Here is a 20,900-nt window from a genome sequence, read left to right as displayed (position 1 = left end):
TCCATCCGGGTGGCAGAAGAGACTACCTGCTTTACTGAATATTCATAGTGACAATCTGCAGGACCCGTGGTTACCTTGCCCACTCAGACTGCACCTGGTGCCATCACACTCTTTAGAGTCCCTCACAAACTTCTCACCAGAACTATGCAAAGAGCTTTATGGAGGACAAGTCCAAAGCCTAGGGAGAGCAGGATCTGGACTAATGCTTCTTGGTGATGGAGATGGGTTACAAGCTAGGTACTCCTAACTATGAGGCCTTCAAGGGGGTCTGGATCTGCCATCTCAATCAACCTCAGCACCTGAAATGCATGGCCTCAGACATAAAGCAGGCTTAATAGATATGCTAAAATCCAGCCAATTTTGGGCCAGATAGATGGCATAGATCCAATTTATGGAATCCATGTAAAAAGCCAGATGAAGTGGTGCACATCTGTAGTCCTAGTATTCCTGTGCAGAGATGGGGCTGGAAGCTCCTGGGCCAGTTAACTTGAAGTCCTAAGTACATTAGCAGAAAGAAGACCCTGCCTTGCCCAGCATGGTGGCCCACACCTTTAATTCCAGTACACAGGAGGCCAGCATAATCTATAGCCAAAGCGTCATAGTGAGTCCCTGTCTCAAACTATACAGAAAACCAAGACTCTGATTCAATAAGGAGTTAAAGAGGATTGACTGACCATGTCCTCTGATCTCCACATGTGGGCCATGGTGTATGAGCATACACAGATTTAGAAACCTCCAACCATGTGGTTGGCCATTGGCCAGTATGTTGTATTAAGACTTCCTCTGGGCAGCCTTTAGACATAGTGTGGTTATGAAGGGAGATGAGAAGCAAGGAGCTGGAGCATTCCTGATTCCTGGTCTGGTGAGGAAGAGTTCCTGGCAGGTGGGCAGAGTACTGTGCTCCCAGTGGACGCCTAGCAGTTGCTTCATGAACCATCTAGAATGAATGGGATGTGAAGGTTGACATGGCCTCTTGTTTTTGTGTATGTAATGGATGTATCTTGTCCACATCCAGGCACTTGGGAAGATGGTTACCAATGGCCATGCTCCGTTATTGTCATTCCTTTGAGACATGGTCTTTTTGTTGAGGCTGCTGCCAGGCTTCTGGCCACCAAGCCCCACCCCTAGGCCTACATGTCCGTGTGGTCACACCCGTGTTTTTTTATCATGGGTGATGAATATCTGAACTTGGGTCCTTCTGCTTGTTGCAAAGTAAGTGTTCTTACCCACTAAGATCTACCCACTTTCCCGGCTGTGCAGTCTCTTCAGGATGCTTCTGACTCATGTGGTAACTTATAAACCATGTTCACTCATGTTTTCAACCCTAGTATGTATCTGAGCCACTTATGAAGCTTCCAAAACATCAGGATATCGACCTCAGTCTAACCAGAGCAGCAGGCCACAGCCCTGGGCATAAATGGGAGATTCTCAAAAGTCTCCTTGGCAATCCCATGGTAAAACTGTCAGTCTCCAGCCTCAGGTTTCTCCAAAGCTGAGGGCCATTCAAGTTATCAACTGAATGAAGCTGTTGGGGACACTGGAGGGACAGAGGAGCAGAGCAAGAAAGATGTCTGGAAAGTCAACTTTTTCTACTAGGTTGTCTGCTTCAGTCAGGGCAATCCCATGGGAGGAGCCTAGTCCTGGCAGACCCCCTGTAGGGTGAAATGGGTATGAGGCTCCTGTTATCTCTTCTGGCATTACAGGAGATGAGCAGGGACAGGAATCAAGGGCCAGTATACAGCTTCTAGAAAGCACTCTGATTCTAAGGCTCAGCTGCAGAAACCTCTAACTCCTCCAGGACAGCCAAGGCCCAAAGGGAAGGGCGCCAAGGGCAAAAGGGACAGCGGAAGAGACTCATGCAAAAGTGGCAGGTTTTATTGTCTTTCTTGGGCCAGCCGCAGCTTCAAGTCGACAGACAGACCTGGATGCAGGGAGAGAAGCAGGTGCAGGGCAGGGCAGGGCCAAGGCACCCTGTGAGCTCCAGGGCTGGGTCTAACCTGAGAGGTTGGCATTGTAGGAACAAGGGAAAGCTCCAGGGGCAGAGGCTACCCCCAGCCAGGGAGAGCAAGTCTCAGAACTACCTGTGTTCTTATCTCTGCTAGGGGACAAGGTAGGAGATATGGAAATAGCCTTAGTACACTGCTGGTCAGGAGATGGGACTGGATGCTGACTCCAGGTTCCTGAAGCACACAGAGAAGTCTGTATTGGAGAATCTGTCCAGGTGGGTTTTCCAGAGCAGGAGGACACCTTTGGGAGCTTAAATAAATGGCGGGGTGAAGGACGCAGTGGGCATAGGGTGACCAGCCATCCAGGAGAGCTTGCCTGGTGCCCTGGAGGATGAGGCCTACATTGCACCCACTCCTTCAGACTCCTGGTGGGAGGTGTTGGCTCCACCTCTGTGACAGACAGATGGGTGGAAGGCAGTGGCTGGAGGCCTAGCGCAGGTCTTCCTCATCACCCTGAATGGTCTTCTTGATTCGTAGAAGCATGGTGGTAAGCCACTGGTCCAGTCTGGAGATGGAGTCATATTCCTTCACCTGTGGCACAGAGATGGTGAGCCATGACACGCTGCTCCGTCCTGGAACCCACTCTGGCCCCAGTCCCAAACTTTCCAAGCGAGCACCCCGTCACCTCAGTCTGCTTGGAGTACGAGTTGTCAGTAAACGACTTTGTAGTTTAAAAGACCCTCCTAGCATCCTGGCTTTGTGGGTGGAACTGAGGCCTGGAGTCATGAAAACACTGTCTCTCTCATCAGGATATAGTCAGCCTGACCTCTGCCCTCAGGTGCCTGGTTACTGAGGGCACCCAGAGAGTGATGTCAGCGACAAGTACTGGCTAGAGAACCAAGGTAGACATAGTTGGAAACAAATGTTCACAGTGAAGAGGGAAAGGAAAACAGTCCTGTAGGGCAGCCATGTGGTAAGAGTAGCAGCAGAGAAGTTCAGACGCCTTACTGTCCCCAGTGGCTCTGAAGACATTTTGGTTTGTGGGACAGAGAGATGGACTGAAACTCCAAGGGACAGAGGCAAGTACCAGACTCACCTCAGCCTTTGTACCACCATCTATAAACTGGGGCAAACATTGAGGTTTCCAGGGTGACTCACAAGAAAGAAAATTATAGTCAAGGCACAGGCCTAGAGTTCAAGTAGGGCAGAATCTTTTAGGGGTAGGGAATTATTGAGATGGTTTCTCTGTGTAGCCCTAACTGTTTTGGAACTTGCTCTGTAGACCAGGCTGACCTCAAATTTACAGATCCTCCTGCTTTTGCCTCCCAAGTATCGGGATTAAAGGTGTGTGCTATCTCTGCGTGGCTCAAGTAGGGTAGACTTTATGAGAGAGCACACTGGAGAAGATCTACTGGCCACAACTGTGCCAGCCACTCACCGACTCTGTGTAGCTGTCCACATTCTGTTCCTCATGGGCTTCCAGCAGCTTCTGCAAACAGGGTCAGGGTCAGGTGGACTCAGCAGATGTTGTGGGGTATAACTGCAAGGAGGACCCCACACTGACAGGTTCTGCCCCAGTCAGGACACTGTGGTGCATGTGCAAGGGAAACCCCAAGCTCCTGGCCCTGCCCATTGCTCTCCACTGTCCCTGCATGTATGTACTTGTTTCAGGTAGAGAACTGAACAGAACGGCATGAGAAAACCAAATTAAACACAGCCCCTCTAAGCAATTCTGGTGGTCACCCCAGCTGAGACCCAGATCCAGGCATCCCTGCCCACTCCACACCCAGTTCAGGGCGAGCCCAATCCAGTGCTCACTTTCATCAGCTTGCATTCCCGGGAATCCGAGAAGGCAGGGAACAGCTCCTCATACTTCTGAACAGCAAGCTGAGCAACAGGAGAGAGGGGGAGAAAAGGTGAGAGAGACTCGGGCACCAAAAGCACTGGCTGGCAGTTCTGTTTTGGTGCTCCATGCCCTGGCATCCAGGGTCCCTGACTCATGCCTGATGGTGCCATTCCTCAGCGCAGCTGAGTCCAGCTGGTAGAGGTGGCTGTAGGAAGGGGCAAGTTGTCCAGGTACAGAGAGAGGAAGGAGGCAAAAGAGCCTACTGCACCTGTCAGGTCTATAGCTGAGTTTTCACACGTGGAGCCCTTCTGAGAGCCGTGAGCAGGTCAGTGGCAGTGGGAAAACTTACTGGGGATACTAGGTGAGTTGGGTGGGGGTGCAGCCTGCTCTGACAAAACCCAACTGTGTGCTTATAATTAATTCATCACTGCGGGCTGGGATGTGGCTCAGTGGCAGAGCATTTGCATAGCAGACAGGAGGCTCAGGTTCCATGCCCACCACAGAAAGTAAAAACAGCAAACTGTTCTACCTCCCCCAAATGCAGAGCTGCCAGCTGTACTTGGGAAGGAGACTGTGGGGCAGCCAGACGTCACGTAGTCCTTGTGGGGCTACTAGAGGATTGAAAGCCAACACTCAGTTTCCAGACCCTTCTACCAACCATAGCTATCCCTATCCCTGACCTCTTGCCCAGAAGTACAGAGATTCAGTGGGCAGGCATAAAGCCAAAAGTCAAGTCATGCCACTTTCGAGTCCCAGGTCCTGGCAGGATCTGTGCCTGGGCCTCAGCAGCTTCTGCACCACAGCTGAATGGGACAGTCAGGATATATAGTAGCCATAAAGGGGACAGGCCAGCCATCAGCTGGGAAATCAGAAAAGCATCCAGACTATTTTCCATCCTAACCAAAGGGTAAGGGGCCAAGTGGATAAACTGACCTCTAACACTGAGAAACATCTTGGCCTGTTGACAAAAAGTGACAGCATGGAAAGGCAGTGGCTCACCTTGGCGTTCAGCATGTCGATGCAGAAGTGGCAAAGGGCCGCCTTGAAGAAGTAGTCTTTGGCGCTGTACTTGAGGAGGGGACTGTCCATGGCGCTGGTCCCCACCTACAGCCACATATCACCATGAGCTTAGACAGGAAACTCAAGGGTGAAGGTCACTGTGGCCCTAAAGCCTGCTGGGAGCTAAGCCCATACTCTGCTGTGAGGTCTGGGGACCACAGGATGACAAGTGAACAGAGACAGCTCAGCAAGGTTACAGAGTGTTGCCAGAATGACCAGAACATGATGAGGGTGTGGGTGGAGTAAGGGAAGGCAGGTGTCTGTGGGCCTCTCCCCAATCAGTGGGGAGGAGGCACCACTGCTAGACACACAGGAAATTGGCATTTAGTGGGCAGAGGGGTGGCAGTTGTGGGAGCATGAGAAGTAGTGCCCGCCCTTCTCCCACAGCCAGCTGCCTGCCTTTCTTCTGGTCACACACTGGCCCCCCCAAGCACAGTGTCACATGACACCTGGTGCTTCCCATGGTTCAGGGTCCCTCCTCTGCTGATTCTTCTCCCTTGTGCCCTACTTTTTCTGTAGAGGATACCCAGCTCTGGGGACAGCTCCTGTGAGGAGGGGCAGGACACACCTAGGACAGGTTGTAGGTGGAAGAAGCATTTGGTGAGAGTGGCCTGGGAGAGAGTGCAGACCGAGTGGGGCAGGCAGAGGTGGGTGGCAGAAGCTGACAGCCAGGCAAAGCCCACCTGCTCATAGATGTCGATAGCCTTCTGGTACTGCTCCAGCTGTGCGGCGTAGCCAGCCACCTTCAGCAGACACTTGTTGGCTGAGCTGTGGGGAGGAGGGGCATGAAGGGACAGTAGCAAGTCCCTTCAAGACAGGAGGGGAGGCTGGGGAGGGGCTACCTGTTGGACTCTTCTCCTTTGTAGTAGTCTGCAGATTGCTCGTAGTGGGCAATGGCCTGGGGAGACATGAGAATGGGACAAATGAAATGGTGGACAGGGTGGAGCAGTGACTCAACACAGCCTCCCCTGCCTTCCGAGACCATAGGGTGGGACATCATGGTGGGTGGGAATGGGAACACCAGAGGCTCAGGCACAGCCAGCCTGATACCAGCTCACCTTCTCTACATCCACCAGTTCTGTCTCATAGATCTCAGCAATGGAGATGTGGTGCTTGGCTGCGATTGTGAATCTGCCCTGGGGATGAGGGGGAGAGCACACTAAAGAGATGTGACCAGAGAAGTGTTCCACAGCAATTCTCACCCCAATCCACTTTAGCCTCCTTGGGTTCCCACCTCGGTAAGGGGTCTGACCACACAGACAGGGGGATGACTTGTGGAGGGATGAACAGCAATGAGCTGACAAGAGCAGTGGCCTAGTGTGGCCTTCTCCCTAGCGGCTAGCTCTCAGGACAGTACCTTACTAGAGGGTGAGGCTGAGCATTTCTCAGGCTCCTACAGACACCAGGGGAGTGCCGGGCAAGGGAAGCACCTGCATAGGCACTGCCCCCACAGGGGATCATGAAGGGGACAGAGGCAGCATGAGACGGGTGTGTGCCGCAGCAGACACCCCATTCTGTCACTCAGCTCAGCGATCAAATCCCTGACCCCTAAAGCACAGTATAGACAGGATGGGACAGAGCAAGGCAGGATCAGCAAGCAACCCTTACCATGTCTGTATAGATCTCAATTGCTCTCATCAGACAGTTAATGGCCTCTGGGGAGGAAAGAGAAGATGGAGAGGTCATTATAGCAGGTCCTGAGGACAGGAGGCAGACTATACTCCCTCAGGGAGATGACGGGCACATGGTTGCCTTGGCTTCAGGGCTCTTAGGATCTCGAGCAACCGGAAGGGTGGGAGCCCTAGACCCCAGGCAACCTAGTTGGACTGAGTATTTCTGCATACAGAGACATGCTGGGCACTTCTTCCCAGGGAGGCCAGCTCCCTTAGGCAGCCACACTTCCAGCTTGCAAGCAGATCAGGGCACAGTGGCACAGTCAGACTCCTATAGAGTTTGAATCAGACTATCACAGCCCTGCCATCAAAGGGCAAACTGCTAGCTGGGGCAGAGGCTATAGGGCTCAGTGTCTGACCTTGAAGACTGTCCTGAGTGAGTCCTATCCTTGAGTTTAGCCTGACTGGCCTCTCCTGCAGAGAAGGCTGGATGCAATGAGCACTGGGCCCTCTTCATGGGGGCTCTGCACCCCCATCTGAAGAGCACTGTCCTCTCCTTGGTGCATCCAAAAGGTCCTGGCCCTACTGGCTGCTTGAATAGCAAGCTGTACCGAACACCAGGATGGTACCTTCATTGTACCATTTCTTCTAAGATTTTAAATTGGGAAAAGGATTTTTTTTTTGAACAAGTTATTTGGAGGAGAGAGGCATGAGTGGGAGGCATCTTCTAGCAGATGGAAATGAACTCTCAGTATCTTTTAACCACCAACTCAGGAGGGGGTTGGGAGAGGCACAGGGCCGGACAAAGGGTCTAGATGGACTACAGACCATGTGGTAGGAAGGCTCCAGGGCTCCTACTGGACTGAGTGTGCTGGGCTCTCTCGGGATGTGGATGCTAAGGTTGCTTCCTGTGGGGATTTCAGCAGCTAAAGCCTGTTGGCATGGGATCTGTTGAGGGGGCTGTCCCTGCCACAGAAGCAAGGGAGAAACATGGATTTACAGGGCCTTGGCTCCTTGCTCTAGGAACAGCTTGGAAAGCAGCAGGCTGCTGGCTGACACCCTGATCTGCTCTCACCACAGGGCTTCTGATGCCACAGGTCAGTTCCTACCCTCCTGGGTGCTCAGCCTGTAGAGAGAGGCTTACAGAACCCAGCTCAACTCTACATTACTCTGAAGTCCCTGGCATATGCAGAGCTAAGCAAGCACCGTTCACAGTAAAACAGGGACAAACTGCAAGCCCCAGCAAGGAGAGGGGATGGATGCAACAGCGTCAGGTGCTTGTACATAGTAGGCATCCAAGAAACCACAGAACAGTAGGCGTGGGGTTAGGTAGAAGACCCGTGAGGACAGACTATTTCCCTGCCTATGCACACACAAGGCAAGCTATAAAAGGGTTAAATTCCCAGGCCGTCAGCTGCTGCTAATGGAAGTCTCAGGTGGGATCCCTAAAGAGCTGACGGATGAGACCACAGGGCAGGTGATCAGACAGGTGAGGGAGATTCCTCCTGAACAAACTGGGTGTTCAAGCCTCCCTGGCCTTCCTCCACCTGTTTCCTAGGACACTGGCCACATGGGAGAAGCTCTAGAGCTCAGGGTGGCTCCCTCCTGGATATCAGAAGCTGCTATGTGCACCTCGCAGTAAGTGGATGCTATCACCGAGGAGAAAATAAAGCCCTGAAGAGTAACAGGGCTAGGATGCAGTTTCATGGTGCAGCACAAGGCCCTGGGTTTCTTGGGGGAGGGGGAAGTGAGGCTCAGGTTACCCAGGCATGTCTTCCCCTGCTTGGCTAATCTTCTCTGTGAGCCCTGACTGGCCCTAGACAAAATGGCTGTTATCTTTGCAAATGCAGTCCATTCCCCTCATTTGTGGAGCTGTGATTGGGGAGGGTACCATGGCAGTGGGGCTGAATGTCACTCAGCTGTCATCCCTCCCTGTCCAGCATGAGTCCCTAGCCCTTACCATCAGAAGCTCTCCTCTCACAATTGTGCTAGGTACCCTCTCCACCATTACGCCCTTAGCTGCAGCATCCTCAGTGCACATCCACATTAGCCTGCACGTGTTGAGGACAGGGCCCATGCCTGAGTCTCTGGAGGAAAAGGACCCAACCACAAACTGGGAGGTACAGTTCTGTTCAAAGAGCTCATGATGCTAGGGCATCCTTTAGGCTGGCAGCCACTAGCACCCAGGAACTGGTCCTCCCAGCCCCTCCGGATGGAGCAGCAGCTGAGGGGCACAGATGCTAGGCAGTGTCTCCAGGCCAACCAGTCCCCCAGGGAGCAAAAGGGGAAAGCATGAGGAGGGCTGTGTGGAGGAAAGGACTGCCCTGAGCCGCTGGCTGTATCCAAGTCCTACCCAGCTGAGAGGCTGTCTCTCTCTGCTTGTCAGCCCAGGGACGGAGCCAACACAGTCATCTCTCTAACTGGGAGTGGCTCTGTCAACAATGGCAGTTATTCACTGATGCTGCAGAGAGCATGGGGTGCGTGTCTTCTCCCTAGAGGTGAACCTTTATCCAAACACTGAGCACCTCCTTTTGAAAAGAATAGTCACTTCTTTTCCATTCTTCTAAAGAAAAAAATCCTAGATATTTTAAAAATTATTAATGAGACTTAGTCTCATACAGCCCTAGGTGTGCCTCAAACTCGCTTTGTAGCCAAGGGTTGAGGATGGTTTGTTTTGAGTACCTGAATTTTCTGCCTCTGCCTGCCAAATGCTTAGATGATAGGCATGAGCCACCATGACTGCGTCAGACACCTCTGCTTGCTAAAAGTTAAAGTTAGCAATCTATGTGGCTCTAAGATTTAAAAAAGAAATCATTCTGGGGACCGAGATGTGTATAACACATTCTCAGCACATCAGAGGTCCAGGCTGAATCCCTAGCATCACAAATAAGCGAATAAAAATAATGAAAGCAGGGGTTGGGGATTTGGCTCAGTGGTAGAGCCCTTGTCTAGGAAGCGCAAGGCCTTGGGTTCGGTCCCCAGCTCCGGAAAAAAAAAAAAAAAAAAAAAAAAAGAACCAAGAAAAATAACGAAAGCAAACTCCCCAGCCCAGGAAATCCGAGTCTGAGGTCCCTGGGCTGTGCTGCGTCCAAACCTGTCCCCAGAGGCTCTGCTTTAAGGAACTGGCCTCTGGCAACTTCCCCTGCTTCTTCTTGGAGTGCAGGGAAGCCAGGTCAAGCAGAGCTCCACTTTACTTGGCTTGGCTTGGACTGCCCTGCCCCCTTCTGCATGCTAATTCTGACAACTGAACAGCTTTGCCTGGTTTCCTGGCAAACAGTGGGTCTGAAATGGAACTCCCACTCCCAAATGCTCAAAGCCTGGGTGGGAGAGGTGCCACCTGCGGGGCAGGATGCCAGTGACAGCAAAGACCAGCCAATTCTGCAGTCAGGGCTTGTTTTGCTCCTGGCCTATCGTGTGTCAGCCACTGGAAAAGCCCAGATCTGTGCAGACACCTGAGGATGGGGACAGTGCTCACCTGTTCTGCCGTCTGTGGCTCCCACAGGCCCTTACCTTGGGGGTCAGCTTTCTTGAAAGCGTTGCCGGCGTCCACAAAGCAGGTGGCTGCATCGTGCTTGCTCTGGAGCTGTAGGTGCAGTTGGGCAGCCTGGCAGAAAGCGTTCCCAGCAGCTAGAATAGAACAGATTGGCCCAGCTTCAGTCACGGCCCCAGGAGGCACTTCGGGCTCTCAAGAACACAGCTAGAGTGCCAGGCAGAGGTCCAGATCAGCCTACTCCAGCCCAATGGCAGCCTTCGCAGAGCTTTCTGGTGAATCGAGGAGGTCAGAAAGCTGCCTTGGGAAGCCTAGGTCCCACTATAAACAAATGGCCAGGGTGAACACAGTACCCGCCCATCCCCTCCACCCAGCAACTCAAGAGCCTCCACTTCCACAGAGAGGAAGAAAAGGCAGGCAGAGCCGAGGACTAAAAGTACAAAACATCCAGGCTCTTGGGTTCAGAGACTCTCCTCTTGCACAGAAAAGTCTGGAACCTAAACAGAGAGCAAGGAGAAGATGGGGAGGGTATGAGGGGTGCTCTGGGAAGGTACAGTGAGATTAATCCATGTGACACTTCCCACTTGCTCCCTCCCCTAGTCCATTTCTTTCCTTAACTCCCCAAATCTCTCAGGTATAGCCCTACAATGAGTCCTTGCCTAGAAAGGGAAACAGGACAGCAAGAACCAGAGTCCTTGAAGACAGTGCTCATGCCCCAGACTGGCCAAGGGGAGAAAGCAGGGTCTGCCCCACTGTGGGCTTCAATTATCACCTCAGCCCAGCTAAGGTGCTACCTCGCTCCATGCTCCTCCAGTCCCAGCTGAGTGGGAGCCTCCAAGCTGTGGGAGGACTGGCTGGCCTCTCACCTGAGTACAGCAGGGCACACAAAACCTACCAGGGCTTTGCCCTACCATTATCTGATCACAGCATCAGTAACAGTAGCAATATTCATCATTGTCACTGGAATGTTTTAGTTTTTTGAGATAGGTTCTTTTTTACTGCAGAATAATCTCAAATCCCCAGTGTAGCCCTGGGAGGCCTTAAACTCCTGACTCTCTTGCCCCACTTCCGGAGTGCTGGAACACACACTAGGCTCCTGAATTATCTTTAGGAGGTCTCTAAATAGTTAAAAATAAAAGTTGAAAGCATGGACCGAATGGCCTCAGACTTCTGTTTTGAACATGGGGAGGGGCAGGAATACAGCCTGGGATTAAAAGTCAGGCCTTGCAGTGCTGGACTTGGGGAACTCCACTCAGGTGTGGCGATAGCTGGGTCTACTATTTGTAGCTCTGGTCCCTACTGATAAACCTTGCAGACAATGGAAGCCATACTATAAAGTCAGGCTTAGCAGGCTCCACACGGTGATGGGCTGCTCCAACAGATCTCATCTGGAGGCAAGTGAATGTCTCCCTGCCTTCTCTTAGAAAGACATCCTTCCATACCCCCAACTTAGGGGGCAAAGCATCCCATTTGGTCTCATGCTGTGGCCTCCTGAGGATGAAGAGGGGACTTCAAGGCCACATGCAGGGCTGGGCCTGTGAGCTGAGGGTACGCACCGCTCCAGTTCTTGGCCATCTTGAACATGTTCGCAGCTCTGGCATAGATCTCGCATGCTTCCTCTATTTTGGATGAACCTCTGGGGAAGAAGGAAAGAGGTGAAGAGACCATCCCATCTTCTATCAGAAAGCAAACCCATACTCTGCCCTGCCATACGGGCAGGCTGCAGGAGGTTGCTAGTGCCATCCCCGGATGAGAGTGTGTGGGTGCCCATGGTAATGATGTTGATTCCTGAAAACCCCTCCTCCACAGCCTGACTCTTCGGCCTCTTCTAATTCCTGCCTAGGTGGTGGGTGACCACTCAGACCCAGAAATCTACATTGCTGTACTCAAGGAGACTGCAAAGCATTTGGGGGGTGGGGGGGGGGATCCCCAGGACTCTGATCCTCTGCCTTGCACATGGCCATGGTTCCAGAAAGGCCTCAATACAGAGTGTGTTGTCATACTTCAGAACAGGGTAGATATGGCACATGACAGCCATATGGAGAAAAACTATCACAAGACATAAATACAAAATGCTCCTCAAACACGCATATTTATATAAACACTGAATATTTCTGGAAAAGTATACCCAAACCTAGTAATAGCATTGTTTGCTGAGGTAGAGCCTGCAGAACTGGGGCTGGGGGAGGGGGTGGCTTAGCCACTATACACATTTGCACTGCTAATTTGTTTTGCACCATCTGCACGTTTCATCTCTTTCCAAAAATTTATTACCTTACTTTTAATCAGGCTTTCTTGTATCCTAGGCTGGCCTCAACCTCTGGATCTTCCTGCATACATCTTCTGAGTGCTAGGATTACAGGTATGCACTGCAGGCTCCTGTGGTCCCAGGGATAGCCTCATGCATGCCAAGCAAATTCAGCTCTGTCTCCAGCCTTGTGTGTTTTATTATCAGGATTTATATCTGATCCTGTAGCCCAGCACTGAACAACACCATTTGCAATTTATCCTAAGACACAAACCAGAAGAACCGCCAAGGCATTTGGCATAGCACTCTGGAAATGCAAAACCACCCTCCTACCCTCACTGTGCCAGGGTAGGAGCCTGGGAGACACACACGGAGAGGACTTTTAGTCTCTTTGCTGAGCCAGAGTCTTGTACAGACCGGACTGGCCTCAAACTTATGTAGTGGGAGGTGATCTAAGACTCCTCATCCCACTATGGGCTTGTATCATCCCATCTGACTTCAGCAAGACAAGCAAGTGTTCTGCCACTGAGCTACATCTCCTGCCCCAGTATTTTATAGTTATTTTAAAATAAGGGCTACCTCTTTGGGCTTTATTCTTGCTTAACCTCCAAGAACCTTTTCCTGGGTTGGGGGACTTCAGGGGAAGGAAGCCTCCTTACTAGCTCAGACTCCTAAGTCCCTTCCACTCTGCATTCCAATGAGGACTAGTCCATGAAGACTGTGACCTGACGACTGTTTAAACTCTCATCACCCACATGAGCAATCAATGACAGTCTCCAATATCCCATCAAACAGATTTCAAACCTTCCCAAACTGGTAGTGATTAAAAAAACAAAAAGGAACATTTCCTCTTAAAAAGTCACATACACTATCCCTACCACCTGCCCTGCACCCCCAAGTCAACAGATGCCAGTGTGGATGGCACTTGGGAACTTGGCCTCATCATGAAGCTGCGGGGGCTATTGAGTTTGTGTGTGACCTAAGGACAGAACATAGCCCTGATCTGTGTGGGGCAGCACCCACAGCCCTGAACATGCCGGCACATGTGCTCAGTAGATGGTGGGCCCGGATTGGGTCTAAGAGTCTGATCACTGTGCTAAGCCAGAACTGGTCTGGAGATCTCCTGAATCTAAACAGCACCAGGTAAAGTGTTTCCTCAAAGACCACCCTCTCCTGCTCGAGCATCACGTCCTTCTTCCCTACATTACTGGCACTCTGTCGTCTCTTGAGCCATGGTGAGGTCAGAAATATTATGTTGCTGTTGGCACAGGAAAAATCAGGAAGGCCCCTTGAACCCGGATGTAAAACGCCCCACTAGAACCTTTGGAATGTTTTCTCTGAATGTGCTGGACGTACAAGCCAGGGCCTGGCACATGCTCAATTGTTCTGCCACTGGCACCCTAAGCCCCAGAATAGTAGTATTCTCTGTCTCTGACACAGTCTGTTGTACCTGAACACCCACAATGGCCTTCATCTTGTTATGCACCGAGGTTAGCCTTCAGGCTTGATTTTATGTGGTGCTCGGGATGGAACTTGGATCTTTGTGCATGCCAGGCAAACTCACTACCAACTAAGCTATGCCCCTGCATTCTTTTACATTCACTTTATGCACAGAGTTTTGCCTGCATGCATGCATGCATGCATGCATGCCATTTGAGTGCCTGGTGCCCGAAGAAATTGTTCTTAAATGCATCTGTCTCTGCCCTTTGGAAGATTGTTGAATAGTCCATACTCACAGACATTAGCCACAGATCTTTCCATCCCCCCTTGTTCCCCCAGCTAATCCTTACTTGGTGGGTGGAACTAAGTCCCATGGGTCCCAGATGCTCCTGACATAGCAGATGTGTCCAGGGTCACCAAGAAGTCTGAGGCGGAGTGGCGAAGAGCAGACACTGCTGGCTAGGTTGGCTTCAGCTTAGCACGACAGGCAGACTCAGCACAAAGTCTGTCTCGCTGAAGCTCTCTGATCCTGTGCTAAGCTGGGCTGACCTGTCTACTGCAGGGAAAGCCAGAGGGATTACTGCCTGTTCTGGCCCCAGGCTGCCTCCTGCTCTCATACCCTGGTCCCTGCCTCTGTGAAGTGGCAACAGATCTCCAGAGTCCCGATTCCTTTTGCAGATGGGAGAAAAGTCACAAGGGGCAAATCCATTTGTGTAGGTTATCCAAGGAAATCCTAAAAAAAAGCCGTATGCACACATCCTTTAGCTGTGAAAACAAGTATCTGAGGATTTGATGATGGCTATTCACAGAGGAAGATGCTTGCCGTGCACAGTATCAACATACTTGCTCACAGCTACTTGGCATGAGGGCTGTACCTGATGGTGTGAGGCCAGAGCTCAGTCCTCAGTGGCTAAGGAGTTACCACAGAAGCGGGAGGGGCACTGGAGGTGAGGTGCACAGCGTGTGCAGAGGCTGAGTCAGAAAACATGGTTGAGGAGCTAAGGGAAGTCAGCAAGGTGGATAGGGCAGGGTGTGGCACAACTAGGTTAGAGCAGGCAGGACAAGGAAGAGTAGAGGGCTTGCTCTGGCATGAGGGAGAGTGGCTGGAAGGAAGATGCCCTCAGATCCACTGTGCTATGCTGTTCCTCTGTTGGTTAACTAAGGCTTCCCATCCCAGCTTGGGGAAGCTGTTTCAGTCACCTCTTTGCTATGGCCTGACTAGAATGCTGACCACTGGAAGGAAGACTCCTTCGGGATGCACCACAGGCTCACTGGCTGCCTCCTGAAGGGCCTGTTAGAGCTGCATGTGACAGCTGACAGGCCTCCCCCACTGACCTCCTCCAAGCTGCCTCGGTTGCACTCTTCAGCCCACAGCTCCAAGCCTCACTGGGAATAGAGGGAACTGGTTGGGGCTGGCCTGGTGCAGGCTGTCTATAATTACCGCTCAGCTCTGCTCCCCCAAGAGGCGCGGAGGAAGCAGCCTCAGGCCTCCCAGGCACAGTTGTCATATGGAGTGCTGAATGGTGCCAGGGAAATGCAGGCGCTTGTGGCAGCGGCCAAGGGCTTCTGCAGGACAGGATTGGCCTGCCTGCCTCCCGCTTCCATTCCCTAGACACGTTCTTGCTCCCAGAACCATGCCATTTCACTCCCCCTTCAGTCCCCCAGTTTGAGTCTGAGACTCTCCTTTCTGTCCCCCTGGCAGCCATAGCCACTAGTTCCCAGTTTTCTCCTAGGACCTAAGGCTCACTGGCCAGATTATCCACCTGGTACTTAGTTTTCACTAATATGATGGACCCACGGCCTGCCATAATCACCCATGGCTTCCAGCATGGCTCTCAACTGATGTTGCTGGAGGACCTGTAGGAGTGTGCACAAGCTGACACTGCCTGTCTCCTGTTGAGCACCCCAGATTCCTCCGGAAAATGAGGAAGGTGGCCAGGTGCATGCCAGTGTTGAGTATACCGAGAACAGCATGCAACACTGGGCTGCTGACAGCACAACTCTGCTCCTTCCTGGAGTTGCCAAGCATCCTCTAGGTAAGGGACACATTATATAGCCAGCCCTCACAGGTGAGCACAGGCAGAGGAAAAGGATCACTAGCTCACCACCATGCCCTCAAATCTTCTCAGAACCCTCTTACACGAGTCTGTAGGTCAGTGACTGGCAGGAACTGTTCAGGCACTTGTCTGTGTCTGTGACCTTGGGCTAGTACCCCAGAGCCTGCCTCTCCTCAGTTGTACAATGGAGACTGAACCTGACCTGGAAGAAATCTGAGAGACAACACACACTCAGTACCTGGCCTGGGAGAAGTGCATGAGGTGCTCAGGTGGCTGCAGAACAGAGGAAAACAACCCCCGTCCACAGTGAGCACTTTCACAGTGGTTTGTGACAATGCATCCCTGCCTTTCTTGCCACAGGGACAGGGCTCTACACCTTGCTGGTGAGGGTGTCACTGTCATCAGACCTCAGAGTCATACTAAGGAATGTTTCCCCACTTCAGCAGCTCAGTGTGGGCTCTGAGGCCTCCTCCTTCCTTCTGGTAAGCTGTGAACACCTCCTTTGTTTCTAGAGTCCCAGGTCTCCCCTTCCTGCACCAATCTGCCAGTGCTGACAGGGCAGTGGTCTATGGGTCTCTGGGTCTGCAGCCATAGATCAACCTATCAGGATCATGAATGTCCTAAAAACCTATACCTGCCTTCAGTATGTCCTGGCTTCTTCCTTGTCACAGGGGAGAGGCAATCCTTCCACCCTGACATTGTATAAGGAAGTAACCTGCAAGTGACTCAAAGAGTACAGGGGGTTTATGTAAGTGCTACCCCCTCTCATAGAAGAGATCTGAGCAGATGCTGGTGTCTGTGGGAGTGGGGTGAAGGTGGAGGGTGGTTAGGGGAGGACACACTGGGACTTAATAGTGAGCCTACTGTCTCATGAAACCGCCAGCTCAAGGAGAGGTCACAGATGTTGCTCACACACCCTGGAAGGCCTCCTTTGTGTGCCCCAACAGGATCTCACTCATCACAGCCTAGAAGGCCAATATTTGCCTTCCTTAAAAAAGTGCTGAGGATGCCCCTGGCCTCTCAGCAACTTCTTCCACATAGGAGGTACCAGGGAACCTCTCTGATTAAGTCAGGAGCTCTAGGACTCCCCCACAAACCTCACCTGCCCTGCAGACTGGGCAAGAGGTATCCTGCTGTGTATTTCAGCTGTGTATCCTGGTAGTTGGTGAGCACTGTGTCTCCTATTGGGAAGGATAGTGCAAATGGCAGGGGAGCTGACACGAGGCAGAGCCTGCCCCAGGCTCTGCTGAATGCCTGTGGGCCCAGTTGGAGGCATCCTCCCTCTCCTGCTCACTTCCAAAGCTGGCCTTGCAGGCACCTGGTGCCGCAGGCAGTGCACATGGAACCAGCTTGTCAACATGTCATCTTGAGGAACTGGCTGTTTGTATACAGAACACTCTGCCACCTCCTCCAGTTTCCCAGCGCCTCCAGCTCAACTTGCAGCAATGATACCAGTGAGCATCTCATACTCACACTCGGAGTCAACAATAATCACCATGCTCCAAGTCAGCCTGCTTACTCCATAGAAAAATGCTGGGAAGAGGCGTCACCCTGGCCTTGTCTTGTCAAGGAACTCCCCAATTCCCCAGTACCTCAACTCCAAGCCCACAACTGGCACGCTATGTATATACCAAACTGACGTCAAATTTACAGAGATGTGCCAGCCTTTCGTTCCCAAATGCTGGTCTTTTGTTTTTGAAGGGAAGGTGGTAGGGCAAAGTTAGGGATCGGTTAGAGCCCTACAGAACAGAACTGCCCTTCAGGACCAATTCAGTCCCTATGGTGCACAGCAGAGGAACAAGAGGAGGTAACGGGTATCCAAACTCTCAGGCAGGTATGCCCACCAGCAAGGGAAGGGCTAAAAAGGCTTTGACCTTAAACTAAATGGTGCCTTAAAGCCCCCTAGTGTCTACCAGCCCACAAATCCAGAAGTGTGAAGATGGGTGAGAATAGCCTACTTGACCCGTGTAACCTGAGCAGAGGCCTCTTAACTTGGCAAGCCCTTAACACAGACATTCCATAGAGCAGAAGAAGCCTTGGTGAGCAGCTGGGGAAAGGCTGCTTGTCAAATGTTTACCAGGCAGCCCCAGTGGTGGGCCAGAGCAGGGCCCACCTGGTGGTGGTTTCTCTCCAGGTTATCTCAGGGTACCTCCAAGGACCCTGAGTTCCAGTGGGCCTTGCTCACTTCCCTACCTCCTCTATTCTTCCTGGAAGGACCAGAAGAAATGCACCTGCTCCTTCAAATGTTTGTAGAAAACTACTGTGGGGGCAGGCAGCAGCCTAAGGGAGGTAGCACCCCAAACTAGTCTGCCAACACCCTCCCTACATGTAGTGCCCACAAGCAGGCCTGAGTGTCTGGGACTCTCTGGGTGTCAGAGGTATCAGACTAATGGAGGGGGGACTATAAGCCTACATGGGCCAGGTCTGACCACCTGGTGCCTCCTCAGCTTCCTGTGCTGCTAGACAAATGAATCAAGTTTAGACTGCTCCCTTTATCTTTTACCCACCTCCACAGTGATCTTGTGGGGACTACATAAGGCTGACTGCCTGGCCAGGCAAGGCTGGGCAGTAGCGTGAACAACTGGCAGGCATGATCCACTATCACTGTAACAGGGTCCCACATACTGTCCCACAACCAGCTGTTGTGGGTTTTGTTTTTTTTCTAAAGGGTAAAAGAGGAAGTCATTTTAACAGGCCCTCACTAAAATCCTGCAGGCTCCCCAGTACCTCAACTCCAAGCCCATACTCACAGTCCTCATCTATGTCCAGCCTCTGCTCCCCCCTTTTCAAGTCACAGTCTGACTTGGAATTCTGCCTATGCTAACCCTTCCTTCAGCAGGCAGGCTTCTGGGCCCTTTCTCAAGCTTGTCCTTTCTGCTGCTCTCCAACTGAGAGACCTGAGATCTCCTGCTCAGCCCTGGGATGGAGGCTCATCCTCTAGGAAGCCATCTCTGTCCCTGTCCTCTACATTCTGGGCAGAAGCTCTTTTGCACCAGAGCGAGCTTCATTCCCACCATCCCTGCAGCCTAGACTGCCCTCCCAGACCACTGTTCTCAGCCTCACTCCTCACCAAAAACCTCCCTCAAGTTCTCAAAGTTTCTTTTCAGCTCGAGAACTTTGTGTGTGTGATAAACTGGCCTTTACACCCCACAGTTCTGCTCTATCAGTGGTTGGGAAGTGGTAAACAGGGACACACAGCTGCTCCCTTGGAGCAGCCAAGTATACACTTATCTCTCTGGGCCAAAGAGACCAGACTCTGAGCCATCAGGAAAACTACTGATGAAAACTGAGTTGGAGGTGCCATCCCACTACCATGCCTCTATACACACACACACACACACACACACACACACACACTCTCTCTCTCTCTCTCTCTCTCTCTCTCTCTCTCTCTCTCTCTCTCAAATGAAACATTTTCATCTAACTGACACAGCCTGTCACTAGCCAGATGTCTCAGCAGCAGGTACAAACATTTTTCAAGTTCCTTTGATAAACATTATCTAATGTCAAACAACAAAAGGGTAGCCTCATCCTCTCCCCCACTTCATGTCTTTCTGTCCTCACCCAGCTCCTAACAGTCTCTCCCAGAACCCAGGGCTTTTCTCCCAGCCTTCCCCCAACTTCCTAGGAGTCTTCTGTCTTCTTCAATCCTTGTTTCGGAGGCTTGATTTTGTGTCCTACCCTGAGCACAGCTCTTCCTCGACACCTGCTTGGACCTTTCCCCAGTGCTCCTCTCTGCTTGTTCCCTCAGGAGTCTTGCCTGCTCCCATGCAGTGTCGTCTCCCCTTACCCTTCCTACACCCCAAGGCTCTGCTCTATCAGTGGTGGGAAGTGGTAAACAGCTGGCCCTCTCCTCAGAGCTCCTCAAGCTCTCCTGTCCTACCATCTTGGTCTCCCCACCAGCATCTTACACTCTCTGACTCTGCTTCTTCCTGGCTGGTAAGCCTTTCAGAGGGCTCAATTCTGAGCACATTATACATAGTTCATACTCACAACAAACTTCTGCAGTCAGTTAGTTTTTACCAATGAGCCCTTTCAGGGAAACGTACTCCCCTAAAATAAAGAAACCTCGGAACTACATCCCAAGCATGGGTTCTTCTGCTCCCAAGTTAATATGGCTGAAGATGTCGAACTTGCATAAACTTTGTGTGAGGTACCTGCCACCTCCTGGGTGTGTTCAGACCCCAGACTTGAGGACCTCTACCCTACTCTGATTCTCCTGGTTGCCTCATCCTCCCATAGCCATTTCCTTGACCAAACCAGTGTCACTGTCTGTTTATGGCTGCCCCCCCCAACCCCCAAGTTTCCACCTCTCAGTCCAGGTCTCCTTAGTTACTTGCCATCAGTCACTCTCAGCAGGAAGCCACTACCCTCACACCTCGTACTCCGGCTCATCATGCCCAGGGTCGCCCCAGCCCGGGTGCCCTCGGTCTGGTGTCCTCACCCCGGCAGCCTGGGCCGCACAGATCCACGGTTACCGGCCTGGGAAAGGCGCGGCTACCATTCAGCCACAGGGCCGTCAGCCACAGGGCCACCCTCAGAACCTGCAAGGCCGCAGAGGGGCTCCCAAAGTGCAGAGAGCAGAAGAGCCCGCTCTTCCCCGCCTTGGGCCCAACCTCGCCCGCTGCTCACCCAAAGAGGCCGGAGAAGAAGGACTGCGAGTTCTTCACCTTGCGCTCCGCTTCAGCCAGCAGCGCCATAGCCTCAGCCTGCTTCCCGGAGGTGTCCATGACGTCGCGCAGCTGCTCGGTTCAGGCCCGACACAGCCAAGCTACGACTCACAGGCCCGGGACAACGCGCACTCAGCGGAGCTCCGCCCGCTACGTTGACGTCACCCGGGTCTGCTATCCCACGTGAACCGTGAGAGCCAACCAGAGGGTTCAAGCTGCGAAGCACTCTCGTCCCGGCACGCCCCTCCGGCTACCGCACTCCGCACCTTGACCCGCAACACGTGAGCACACGCCCGAGGTCTGACGCTGCTAGCCTCCTAGAACCCTAGAGCGCACTGCCACGTGACACCAAGTAAGCCAATCATAAGCTCGCACCGCCAAGTGCCAATTTCTCCCCCACCCCCCACAAAACGCGACCTTTGACTCCTTCCAACCAATCAGCAGGCTCCATAGATCTGTTCCGCCACGCCTCGGCGGAACTGGGAAGCACTGATCAGCTGACCAGTTTCTCGGCGCTCACGTGACGCCTCA

General features: G+C 52.3%; 1 protein-coding gene across 5 annotated transcripts; it reads right to left on the bottom strand.

The window, feature by feature from the left end:
• Positions 1–1,854: 1,854 nt before the first annotated feature.
• Positions 1,855–20,821, bottom strand: Napa (NSF attachment protein alpha). 5 transcript variants are annotated; one of them, XM_039081799.2, is made up of 12 exons: positions 20,332–20,639; positions 13,993–14,375; positions 11,511–11,590; positions 9,975–10,091; positions 6,460–6,506; positions 5,910–5,987; positions 5,694–5,749; positions 5,535–5,619; positions 4,792–4,896; positions 3,765–3,833; positions 3,385–3,435; positions 1,855–2,537 (listed from the first exon to the last, which is right to left on the bottom strand). In XM_039081799.2, exons 3-12 carry the CDS (start codon positions 11,536–11,538, stop codon positions 2,436–2,438), a joined length of 738 nt encoding a protein of 245 aa, XP_038937727.1. In that variant the 5' UTR covers positions 11,539–11,590; positions 13,993–14,375; positions 20,332–20,639; the 3' UTR covers positions 1,855–2,435. The 5 variants fall into 5 exon arrangements, with proteins under 5 accessions (XP_038937727.1, XP_063126744.1, XP_038937687.1 ...); XM_063270674.1 differs by lacking the exon at positions 6,460–6,506 and having other exon boundaries at positions 20,332–20,651; NM_080585.2 differs by lacking the exon at positions 13,993–14,375 and having other exon boundaries at positions 1,865–2,537; positions 20,332–20,474.
• Between the last annotated feature and the right edge of the window lie 79 nt (positions 20,822–20,900).

The sequence above is a fragment of the Rattus norvegicus genome, chromosome 1 (assembly GCF_036323735.1).
Source record: "Rattus norvegicus strain BN/NHsdMcwi chromosome 1, GRCr8, whole genome shotgun sequence".
Lineage (NCBI taxonomy): Eukaryota > Metazoa > Chordata > Mammalia > Rodentia > Muridae > Rattus > Rattus norvegicus.
Note: the sequence above shows the minus strand (reverse complement) of the source record. Positions and strands in the feature narration are given on the sequence as shown.